At 35.2% G+C, this 12,921-nt stretch overlaps 1 protein-coding gene across 1 annotated transcript; it reads left to right on the forward strand.

Annotated features, from left to right (window-relative positions):
• The first annotated feature begins 12,205 nt into the window (after positions 1-12,205).
• On the forward strand, positions 12,206-12,655 carry LOC136841129 (ctenidin-3-like). The gene has a single exon (XM_067108175.1). It carries the CDS (start codon positions 12,206-12,208, stop codon positions 12,653-12,655), a length of 450 nt encoding a protein of 149 aa, XP_066964276.1.
• The last annotated feature ends 266 nt before the right edge of the window (positions 12,656-12,921 follow it).

A 12,921-nucleotide genomic window follows, 5' to 3' on the forward strand; every position in this document is an offset into this window, starting at 1 on the left:
ACTGATTATGGAAAATATACATAAAAATATAAAATCTGATGATGGAAAATAAACATTCAAATATCAACTCTGATGATGAAAAATATACATAAAATTATCCAATATGATGATGGAAAATACACATAAAAATATCAGTTCTGATGATGGAAAATAAACATAAAAATGTCAATTCTGATGATGGAGAATAAACATAAATATATTAATTCTGATGACGGAAAATAAACATAAAAATATAAATTCTGATAATGGAAAAAATAAACATAAAAATATTAATTCTGATGATGGAAAAAAAATAAACATAAAAATATTAATTCTGATGATAGAAAAATACACATAAAAATATTAATTCTGATGATGATATAAATAAACATAAAAATATTAATTCAGATGAATTAAAAAATAAGCACAAAAATATTAATTCTGATGATGGAAAATAAAACATAAAAATATTAATTCTGATGATAGAAAAAATAAAAATGTATGCACGTAGAACCTCAACAGTAATAAAAGAAAAAATTTTTTTTAAATACGCATATATACATATATCCCCTAACCAAAATATATTATTCAGCGAATGTCATGATTCTCCCGCTATACTGATAAATTAAAACGTGTAATTTTTTCAATGGCGCACCTAAAGACTGCTGACGTCTACGTAAGCAAACAGAATATTGACGGAAAACGGTAATACGGACAGAAAAACGCGTAACCAAGACGACACAAGCGTTAGATATTAATTCACAGAAGAGCATAATATATATATATATATATATATATATATATATATATATATATATATATATATTATATATATATATATATATATATATATATATATATATATATATATATATATATATATATATATATATATATTATATATATATATATATATATATATATATATATATATATATATATATATATATATATATATATATATATATATATATATATCCCAGGCACCTTTGAGGAAATTTACATCTTTTAGAGTTAATTAAACGCTCGCAACAAAAGCTACCAACTCTAATACATTTGTTCATACACTGCATAATTTTTCAGTATGGCGGCGTTATTGCATCAAAAGATACACAATGGTGCAAAATTAAAAATTAATGTAATGAGCTAACCATAATGAGGCTGAAAATATATTTCTAGAGAATAACGGTGAATCTTACGATTTGGAACTTAAAGCAAAACGTATACCAAAATTGTTTCAATAGGACTGACTAATAAGAAGTACTAATAAGACAGAGAGAGAGAGAGAGAGAGAGAGAGAGAGAGAGAGAGAGAGAGAGAGAGACAGACAGATGCAAAACTCTAATTATATACTCTCCCTGGTATATGATTTTTTCATGGCATACTTACCAAATACCGCCCTCTCTCTCTCTCTCTCTCTCGTTCTCTCTCTCTCTCTCTCAAAGACGACTAAGGCTAATGAGCATTTTGACATAAAATCCTAGAAGCCTTACTTTAAAGAATGCTGTCAGAAAAGATGTAAGGGTTTTGAACAAGAAACAATTTAAGATGAAAGGAAAAGCGAATGCCGTGTACACCATATTTCCGTTATCAAGTTCCAGGCTCAATCTATTTTCACAGAGGGTAGGTGAGTAGGGAAGAGAAAAAACTTTATTGTGCAAAAACTCACAAAGTATATAGCACATCAGTGAATATTAAACATACCTTTTCAACCCTACTGATTGCTGGACAAAAAGTCATTCATCAGGGCTGATACAGTACTCAGGTAGCGTTACAAAATACAAACGATTACAGATGGCTGCATAGGGGAATTACAATATATCAAGTAGAAATCATTCATTAAAAATTGCACTACAAGATGTTGAGTGGGGTAAAAAAACGGCTTTTCTATATTTATTCTAAAACAAGTTTTCAATGCTCTTCAGTGGAAATCCAAAATCAATGGAATGCATTACCTACAACAACTCTCCATGTATTTTGAGAATTTACTTACATTTTTTATCTATTTATTAATCAATTTGTTAATATACTTTTTCTTTTCTAATAACTGATCTCTTCTTTCAGTATTTCCCATTATCTTCGGTGTTTCTTCTTGCAAATGAACACCGTATTCTTTGGAAGCTTGAATTCCAAGTCAGTGGCCCCATTGGTGGGCTTGTTCCATATGAATAGGGTTCATCTTCTGAGTAATAATAATAATAATAATAATAATAATAATAATAATAATAATAATAATAATAATGTTACATCGATGTTCCTTTTCCCCTCTAGTGCCATGGTTTAGAGTCGCCCCCCCCCACCGCACCCCATGTCCCCCTTCCTTCTCTTTAATTCCTATAGCCTTCCCCACTCCACCTTTCAAAAGGTGTCTAATCTCATTATTATTATTATTATTATTATTATTATTATTATTATTATTATTATTATTATTATTATTATTACTCCTTCCTAGCACCTCTTCAATAGACGTGCACCGAGAGGTTTAACAGGATTTGGGGTCCTTCCCATTATACTTCCGGTCCTTTAATAGGACTTCTCACAATTACACCTTTTCACAATTTAATTTTTTCAATTTCACTTTTTCACAATTTCACCTTTACACAACTTCGCTTTTTCACAATTTCACTTTGACAAAATTTAACTTTTTCAAAATTTCACTTTTTCACAGTTTTAATTTTTCGCAGTTTCACTTTTTCACAATTTCATAATTTCACCTTTTCACAATTTGACTTTTTCACAATTTCACTTTTTTAACAGGAGACATCCAACACTTATTAGCGGCAAGAGCCCGTGCGGGAAGCAGGTTAGCTTAAAAAGGCTTTTCTTTTACTTACAGAGTAATCACCTTATCTTCCAGGATGGAAATAGGAAAAGTGGTTGACAGTCCCGTCGGCCACCGCAAATGCAATCTATTTCTTCTACCAAATATTGTGACTCCAGTTTTAATAACCGTAAATCAATCAGTTATACCCAATAATCTGTACCCTACACAGGCGGGTAACTTTTTTTAGTAAAAATATAATAAAATCATATCTGCAAAACACGTTTTTATGCTTTAGCTTCAAGAAAATTTAAATTCTTGTAAATATTTAATATCCTCATCAAAATAGGCTGGATTCTTCAGTTAAAAAGAGTACCTTATTTCGGCGAATGTTTATTAACAGTACCTTATTCTGGCGAATGTTTATTAACAGTACCTTATTTTGGCGAATGTTTACTAACAGTACCTTATTTTGGCGAAAGTTAATTAACAGTACCTTATTTTGGCGAATGTTCATTAAGCGGCTACCAGCTTTCCTTAAGAATACCACGACTCACTACTGATATTCCTTTCCAGTAAGGCGGCAAATCTTATTTGTTTTACAAAGATTTAAGTAAAAAAAAAAAAATAAAATCTTTTACGACTAAAATAAAACAAACTGCACTGACTTAAAGACTTAAAGATTAGCCACTTTACAAAGCCATCTTTGATCAACACAGACCGATATCCTAAAGAAAATTAAGCAAAGCCAATTTCTACGAAAATAAAGATAGATTTGAAGACATCCTAAAGACTGACCAAGGATTTCCCCCTCTCCCCCAGACCCCTCTTATACTGCCGACAAAAGGCTGTACAACAACTTCCTCCCCTCCCCCCTCTCCTGTGGCTCCTTCCTCTCACACCTCCTCTCCCCCTCCCACCTTCTTTTATTCAACACGTCGTGTGAGGTCTCGTGTGATTTATACTCCATCTTGTTTTCGTTTTTGTGGCCACACTTAAGACGACGTTCATCAGAATTGCATTCAGCGGACGAGAAGATGGAAAAAGGAGAAGAAGAAGAAGAAGAAGAGGAAGAAGAAGAGGAGGAGGAGGAAGAAGAAAGAAGAAAAGAAAACCTGGGCTGGGACCGGGTGGTGTGGTTCTCCTTGATGTGATAATATCATCTTGAATACTCAGGAATGTCACATGGATCATCAGAGAGGCCACCTTTACAGGGAGAGACTCTCTCTCTCTCTCTCTCTCTTTCACTCTCTCTCTTTTCGATGCATGTGATATTTCATCTTTCAATTCCTTTCTTTAATTGGCCATTAGCTGAAGTTCCCTCCTCACACCCTTTTCATCATCATCATCATCTCTCTCTCTCTCTCTCTCTCTCTCTCTTCGATGCATGTGATATTTCATCTCCCAATTCCTTTCTAAATTAGCCATTTGTTGGAAGTTTCCCTCCATACACCTTTTTCATCAGTAACCCCCTCTCTCTCTCTCTCTCTCTCTCTCTCTCTCTCTCTCTCTCTCACTATCCTTTCGCAGCATCCACTCTCATCACAACAACGCATAACTGGCCAGCCTACAGATCCAGATCTATCACAACAACTGCTCTAATTAAACAACAATGCAACAACATCATCAAACCCTATAAAAAAATTAAAAAACTGTATCAAGCAAAAAATGCTTCTTTACCAATAAAAAAAAACACAAAAAAAACAAAATGGAGGACGGGTAAAGTCCTTAACACCTTTTTTTCTTTTTTTTTTTTCGTCGCTCGGCGAAGACACAACAACCGATAAAGCTTAAAAGAAACCCAATGGAGTCAAAGGATTGATTTATAAACCGCAAGCACAATATACCCTGTCATACCCACACCCTTATTAGCTCTGTGAGTGTGTGTGTGTGTGTAAGTGTGTGTTCTTCCTCTTCCACGACCCTGACCTACAAAGAGGTGAGAGAGAGAGAGAGAGAGAGAGAGAGAGAGAGAGAGAGAGAGAGAGAGAGAGAGAGAGAGAGAGAGAGAGAGAGAGAGAGAGTACGAGCATGGAAAGGAAGGAAGTGATGGAAAATAGATGGGAAATAGATGGAGAGAGAGAGAGAGAGAGAGAGAGAGAGAGAGAGAGAGAGAGAGAGAGAGAGAGAGAAAGAGCATGGAAGGAAAATGATGGAAAATAGATGGAAATAGATGGAAGAAAAGAGAGAAATTGCATGAAAAGGAAGGAAGTGATGGAAAATAGATGTGGAAGAGAGGGAAAATGGAGAGAGAGAGTGAGGGAAAATGGAGAAGAAGTAGGAAAAGAATATGGACTGAAGAGGAAGTGGGAGGGAGGTGGTTAAGGCAAGGAGAGAGAGAGAGAGAGAGAGAGAGAGAATGGATGAAATAAAGGAATGGATGAAATAAAACTGGACAGGGAAGGAAGGGGAAGGGAAATACATGATGGAAAAGAAGATGTGATCGAAACTGAAGAGAGAGAGAGAGAGAGAAAGTGAAACAGAAGAATGGAAAGGAAGGAAATGCGAAAGAGACGATGGAAAATCAGCCAGAGGAAGAATAAGATATGGAATGGATGAGAACGAAGAAACAAGACTTTACGGGCAGTTGGGGAAGCTGGAACGGGAGGAAATGGGGAAATAACAAACAATAAATAAAAGGAGGAAGGAAGGAAAAAAGAAGAAGAGGAAGAAGAAGAAGAAGAAGAAGGAGTCAGGCCATGACCTGTGAATGCATTATAGGCAATAAAGCCTTGCATGTGGGTCAAAAAAAAAAAAAAAAAAAAAAAAAAAAAAAATTGTCGAAAATCTCGAGATGGCCATAATTCATTTTGCAGACACGACCTTCGTCCTAATTAGGTTTTGAGCCACGTTGCTCTTCTGATAGACAGCGGTTTTTTTTTTCTTTTTCTTGCTTCTTCGTCTTTGTTGTATGTCCAACTTATGTACATATATGCATACACACACATACATACATACTGTACATGTATATATATCCATCCTATTCTGAACGGTTATGCATATTTTGTTTATGCCTGTAGAAAGATGTATCAAAGTTATTGAGAATTCAAAAGAAAAAACTGCGTATTGTAATCATATATATATATATATATATATATATATATATATATATATATATATATATATATATATATATATATATAATGTATGCTGTATATATACTTTTAATACATCTTTCTACACGCACAACCAAAATATGCATAAGCGTTCAGATTAGGATGGATATTTAACAATTAATCACTTAGCCAAAAAAAAAAAAAACAAATATAAAACTGCTAAAAGTTTCCAGCCTGACAACTACATTGATTGATCCGTTATTTCAAACTGCCGTCACATCCACCACATCATAAGCATGATACCAAAAAAAAAAAAAAAAAACACTAATTACGAGGAAGGACCGTTTTCACGAAACTATTTTCATTAATGAAACGATTTCATTTTTCTAAAGCCATCGCTAAACAGTATGATGTTGGATCTCGTAAACTAATGAATAAAAGAACAATAACCTTTATCAGCTACATAAATAAACTTATACAATAAATTACGTCCTCATTTTAAATAACTTATATAATAAGTCAGGACATCGATGAAAAAAAATCAACGAACTTTCAAAAGACCTTTTCTTAAATAAACTTATACAACGAATGATGTCCTTACACCACATTTTAAAGACTTATAAAATAATTCAGGACATCGATGAAAGAAAAAAAAAAGCAACGAACTTTCCAACTCTTCTTAAAAATATATAAATTCTTCATCAACAGCCAGCAAGTTATTAATAACCTTGTTATCGCGAGAGATATGATTGATTGACTGATTTACAGATTTTAGGCATACATGCCAAGCACTAGGGCAACTAAGGTCATTCAGCGTTGAAACGGGAATTGACAGTAAAAGGTTTGAAAGGTGTAACAGGAGGAAGACCTCGCAGTTGCACTATGAACCAATTGTTGGGAGAGGGTGGACAGTAAGATGGAAGAAAAGAAATATGAACAATACAATAAAAGGAGAATAGAAAGCAGTTTGTAGCTATAGAGCAGACACTAAGTGATGCCTACATTGACACTGTAAGTGCATAATGACACTACCACCCAGCTGCAGGGCTGAGATATGCCTGGAATGCCAAAAATGATTAAATAAATAAATAAAAATAAATAAAAAAAAATATTCGACAGAAACACTGAAACAATAAACTTAAACTCTTACAGACAAGTTTCATAACTTCCTACGCGGAGCTTAAACCAAGACTTTGGTCTTTATGGTACATAAAAAAAGGAAAAAGTAAAAAAAAAAAAAGACACTGTACCTTCAGTTTGTCAAAGGTGGGACATCCCGCTACGTACCAGCTGAAATTGGAAGAAAAAAGGAAATATTAGTTGGCAGAAATTATTCGTTCATCAGTGAAATATATATATATATATATATATATATATATATATATATATATATATATATATATATATATATATATACATTATATATATATATATATATATATATATATATATATATATATATATATATATATCTATATATATATACATATACAAAAATTATAACTCCATAAAATTATCCTAAATATAAAATATATTAATATGCATACATTTCATACAACAATTTACGAATACAAATGAATCATGAATATAATTGAAATTAATATTCATATATTTCATAAAACAATTTATGAATACAAAAGAACCATGAATATAACTTAAATTAATATGCATATATCTCATGTAATAATTTGGGAATAAAAAAGAGAGAGGATCTTAGTGCATATGACACTAAATTGTTAATTAAAAAAAGTAAATTTGCCTCGAGTTTCTTCGGCGCAATCGAGTTTTCTGTACAGCCGCTACAGCGTGTAATCAAGGCCACCAAAGAAATAGATTCTATCTTTCGGTGGTCTCGGTGTTGGGTGGGGTCGCGCCCATGAAACTTTTAACCACTCCCGGCAGGTGGCCTATCTATATCGTTGTCAGGAGCACGATCATGGCTAGCTTTTAACCTTAAATAAGATAAAAAGCTACTGAGGCTAGAGGGTTGCAATTTGGTATGTTAGATGATTGGAGGTGGATGATCAACATAACAATTTGCAGCCCTCTAGCCCTCAATGAAGCTTTTAAGATCTGAGGGAGGACAGAAAAAGTGGGCTGACAGACAAAGCCGTCACAATAGTTTTCTTTTACAGAAAACTAAAAGGTGATTTAATATCGTGCAAATCTATCAGTGAGAATACCATCGACCTACTTTCTCATTTCCCTCACTAAAAGGGACACAGTCACAAGTTTTTATTTTATAAGGAATAAAGGATTCAACTTGACTGAGCACCACATTTTCATAAGCGTGTGGAACCCAACAATAAGAATTTTCTATAAGGAATAAATGATTTATCAGCGTACTTGTGTAACAAAATAGTACTCTTAAGCTGTAGTAACGGTTATCAAATGTTCCCCTTTCTTAATATAAGATTTCAGGGATGTGCTTTCATAATTTCTCAAAAGAATAAAGGACTATGTTTTCAGACCTCGTTTCTTTAGAATAAAAATTCAAATGTACATTTTATGACAATACAAGAATATGCTTATATATATATATATATATATATATATATATATATATATATATATATATATATATATATATATATATATATATATATATATATAATATATATATATATATATAGAGAGAGAGAGAGAGAGAGAGAGAGAGAGAGAGAGAGAGAGCAGTTTTCAAATCGAACATAGTATTTTCTGCTATTATCTTTACTTCTAGACAGCGATTCAACAGCTATAATTTTTTATAATGTGGTACCTTCATCAATAATGATCATATTCCAGTCTTTTACATTTTTATGATGAACACAAGACCACGTTTAATTATCATATATATATATATATATATATATATATATATATATATATATATATATATATATATATATATATATACATACAGTATGTACATATATATAGCAGTTTTCAAATCAAACACAGTATTTGTAAATGATGTAGTTACTCCCATCACACGATCATATGAAAACACAGCACTTTACTTCCAAATTTATATATGGAAGTAAGAAAGAATTCCGTACCCACATCTATGAAGAGAATCACAAATATTCCAACACCCACTTCTTCTAAGCAGTAAAAGATTCCACCACCCAGTTTCTAAGCAGTAAAAGATTCCACCAGTACCCTTTAAGAAATCGAGTCGAAGACACGCCCCCCCCCCTCAAAATCCTTCGCAATCAGAGCAGTAAGAATCAATATCACTGAAGCAATTTCCCTGAATTAATCTCACAGAATCGATTTCACTGAATTAATTTCACTGTAAGCATAGATCACCTTTATAGCCGCCCCAATAAACTAAATCACCGGCTGAAATAGCCGTGGAAATCTGTCAAACGGCAATTTAAGTGGGTTGGGGTCATACATACGCCGTTTGTTGAAGAGCCCCACTAATTATTACTGGCCACCCTTCCATGGAGAGCGGATTTCCAGCAGAGGATTTACGCTCGTGAATTATTATTATTAATTGTTATTAAACGGTCTCCTGATACCATCGTCTTGGTGAAGACTTTTCTTTTGTTATGTTTGATTATAAGTTTAACATTGCTAATTCAGAGAGTATTTGAAAACAATTATCCCCTGGTTTGAATTATTATTATTATTATATTACTTTACTGATTCAATGAGTATCTGGAAAGAATCATTCCCTGGTTTGAACACAGTACTTATTATTATTATTATTATTATTATTATTATTATTATTATTTTGCTGATTCAAAGAGTATTTGGAAACAATTATCCCCTGGTCTGAACACAGTACTTATTATTATTATTATTATTATTATGTGTTATTATTATTATTATTATTATTATTATGTGTTATTATTATTATTATTAATTTGCTGATTAAAAGAGTATTTGGAAACAATTATTCTCTGGTTTGAATACAGTACTTTGCTATTATTATTATTATTATTATTATTATTATTAATGTGTGTATTATTATTATTATTATTATTATTATCGGTGGCTACTAATGTTGTTTGTTGTTGTTGTTGTTGTTACTACGACTGCTTTGTGTGTGTGTGTGTGTGTGTGTGTGTGTGTGTTTGGCAACCTTAATAAGTACACCCCTTAACTATTGTACCTAATCTGTCTACCAGCAGCCTCAGTCAGTTTATGGGACGAAAGCGGCCCGACCACTGAAGGCTCTTTTCCTGAGTTTACAGCACGTTAAGGAGTTTGATCAGTCAAATAAGACACTTCCCATTTAAAAGAAAACTGAATTTTTCGGTAACAGGGTGTATATGGCCAGGGAAAAGCTTTTCACCTAAGTACAAGTAGCACTGCTAATTCTTGGAATGGCATTATTTTAAGGGTTCAATAAAGTGCTGGGAACTGAAGTCCTGGAATATCCAGTACCTTCTTTTCAGGAGTCAATAAGCGCAGGCAGGATATCGAAAAGGGAACTGTCGCAATTCATGTACATGGTCGTACAGATAAAATTGTCCTTGGGGGAAAGGTGACTTCCAGCAATGTGGACACCGCTGCAACATTAAGAGGAATCCGGAATACTAAATAGGATACTGAAATTCAAGTTATGATACAATTGAAAAAATCGAGCAACTGGGTGATCTTACCAAGACTAAGGATGAAGAAGAGAGACTTTAAAATTCAAACCTTCAAAATCAATTTTAAAGAAGTTGCAAGACTTAAAAAGACGTCAGCAAAACAAAAACGATTTACTGAAGTTATTGCCGATGAATGGGAAATTAAGATGTGGGTGTTTATAGCCAGAAAACTTACCAAACCTGAAATAAAGAAAAAAGGGCAATTGAAAATCCCAGTAGCAATGATGTTAATGCAGCTGAAGAAGAAAGAGCGAAGCTGTAACTTGACTACAGTCCGACTGACAAGGAAGATTCTGATAAGGAAAATCAAGAGGCGTTAATGAATCTTCATTTTTGCCTAAATCTTATCAACTGTACTTTTTTGCAACGTGCCCTCGGCCCCCAGCTGCAACCCCTTTCATTCCTTTTACTGTACCTCCATTCGTATCTTTCTTCGATCTTGCTATCCACCCTCTGCCAAGAATTATTGCATTGTGCAACTGCGAGGTTTTCCTCCTGTTACACCTTTCAAACCTATGTACTGTCAATTTCCTTTCCAGCGCTGAATGACCTCATAGTTCCCAGGGCTGCTTTGGCCTGAACTCTATATTCCATTCCATTCCATCAACTGTGGCCAGGTGGTGCCTTTTTGTGACTCGGTGTTAAATAGCCGTCTATCTAAATTCCGAAATAGACAGGCAGTTGACGCCATCTAATTCTCAAACTATTGCTTTTCCGTCTACTTTTCATTCACTAATAGATAAGTGAATTAATGTACAATGATTTTTTTTTTATACAAACTCAGGTTTTTCAGATGTTTCTACATTTCATTTCATGTAAATGTTTCTTTTATATATATTTGAGATTAGATTTCCAGACGAATAGCTGGCGACTTATCTCTCTCTCTCTCTCTCTCTCTTATAAGATCACCTTGAAATACCAAATAAATCTCTCCAAATGAGTTTGCTTCTGTATATCTGTCTATCAGTACCTCTCTCTCTCTCTCTCTCTCTCTGCAAGAGTAAGATTCTCTACTTTTTTCCTTTCCTCTCCAATGTTTTCTCCCTTTCCCTTCCTTACTCTTTACGCAACAGACTAAGAGTCTCTCTCTCTCTCTCTCTCTCTCTCTCTCTCTCTCTTTTCTTACTCACCAATGCTTTCTCACTTTCTCTTCCTCTTATTCTTTGCAACAGACTAAGAGTCTCTCCTCCTGCTTGCTCTCTCTCTCTCTCTCTCTCTCTCTCTCTCTCTCTCTCTCTCTCTCTCTCTCTCTCTCTCTCCAAAGCTTTCTTATTTTCTCTTTCTCTTATTCTTTGCAACAGACTAAGAGTCTTTCCTTCTCCTTGCTCTCCCTCTCTCTCTCTCTCTCTCTCTCTCTCTCTCTCTCTCTCTCTCTCTCTCTCTCTTTCTTACTCTCCAAAGCTTTCTTATTTTCTCTTCTTCTTATTCTTTGCAACAGACTAAGAGTCTCTCCTCCTCCTTGCTCTCTCTCTCTCTCTCTCTCTCTCTCTCTCTCTCTCTCTCTCTCTCTCTGTCTCTCTCTCTCTCTCTCTCTCTCTCCCGCCGTTATCAAGCCAACACCGACTATGCAAGTAAGACGGCAATAATCCAACGTGCTCCACCCGGCTTCTTATCAGTCCCAGGGCGCGGATCTGACGATAACAGATAAGGCCTTATCACACCAGGGGCCACGTGGTCTGGGCGGGTTACATCCCCTCAAGGGAAGGGGGAGGGAGTGGGGGAGCGAAAGTGGGTGGAAGGAGATGAGAAGAAACCAGGGAGAAGTTAAAATGATGAGGTGAGGGGAGGTGAAGAGGAGGAGGAATTTCGGATTTGGAGGAATGAGAGGAGGAGGAGGAGGAGGAGGAGGAGGAGGGAGGGGAGGAGGAGGAGGAGGAGGAGGAGGAGGAGGAGGAGGAGGAGGAGGAGGGATTTCTGGTTTAGAGGAATGGGTGGAAAGGAGGAGAGGAAATTTCGGGCTTGGAGGAATGGGAGGAGGAGGAAGAGGAATTTCGGGTTTCGAGGAAGAGGAGGAGGAGGATGAGGAGGAGGAGGAGGAGGAATTTCTGGTTTGGAGGAATGGGTGGAAAGGAGGAGGAGGAATTTCGGGTTTGGAGGAGGAGGAGGAGGAGGAATTTCTGGTTTGGAGGAATGGGTGGAAAGGAGGAGGAGGAATTTCGGGTTTGGGGGAAAAGTGTGGAGAGGAGGGTAGGGGAAGAGGAGGAGGAATAATTCCGGGTTTGGGGAAGGGAAAGGTATGGGGAGGTGGGGGAAAGGAAGGAATGAAGTAGATGGAAGAAATTTGAAAACAGAAACTTGAAGGAGGGTGGAAGTGGAAGTGGGAATGGTGAGGTAGGAGGAGGAAGGGTATAAGGATGAAGATGGGAGGGGGGAGGATTATAGGATGGAGATGGGAGAGGGGGAGAAAGGGCGGGGGGCAGTCGGCAATGGAAATTTGATGGCAGACAAAATGGGGAAATAGGAAAGAAAGAAATAACAGGAGAGAACAGAAGAATAAAAGAGAGAGAGAGAGAGAGAGAGAGAGAGAGAGAGAGAG

This window comes from Macrobrachium rosenbergii, chromosome 8 (assembly GCF_040412425.1).
Source record: "Macrobrachium rosenbergii isolate ZJJX-2024 chromosome 8, ASM4041242v1, whole genome shotgun sequence".
NCBI classification, from domain to species: domain Eukaryota; kingdom Metazoa; phylum Arthropoda; class Malacostraca; order Decapoda; family Palaemonidae; genus Macrobrachium; species Macrobrachium rosenbergii.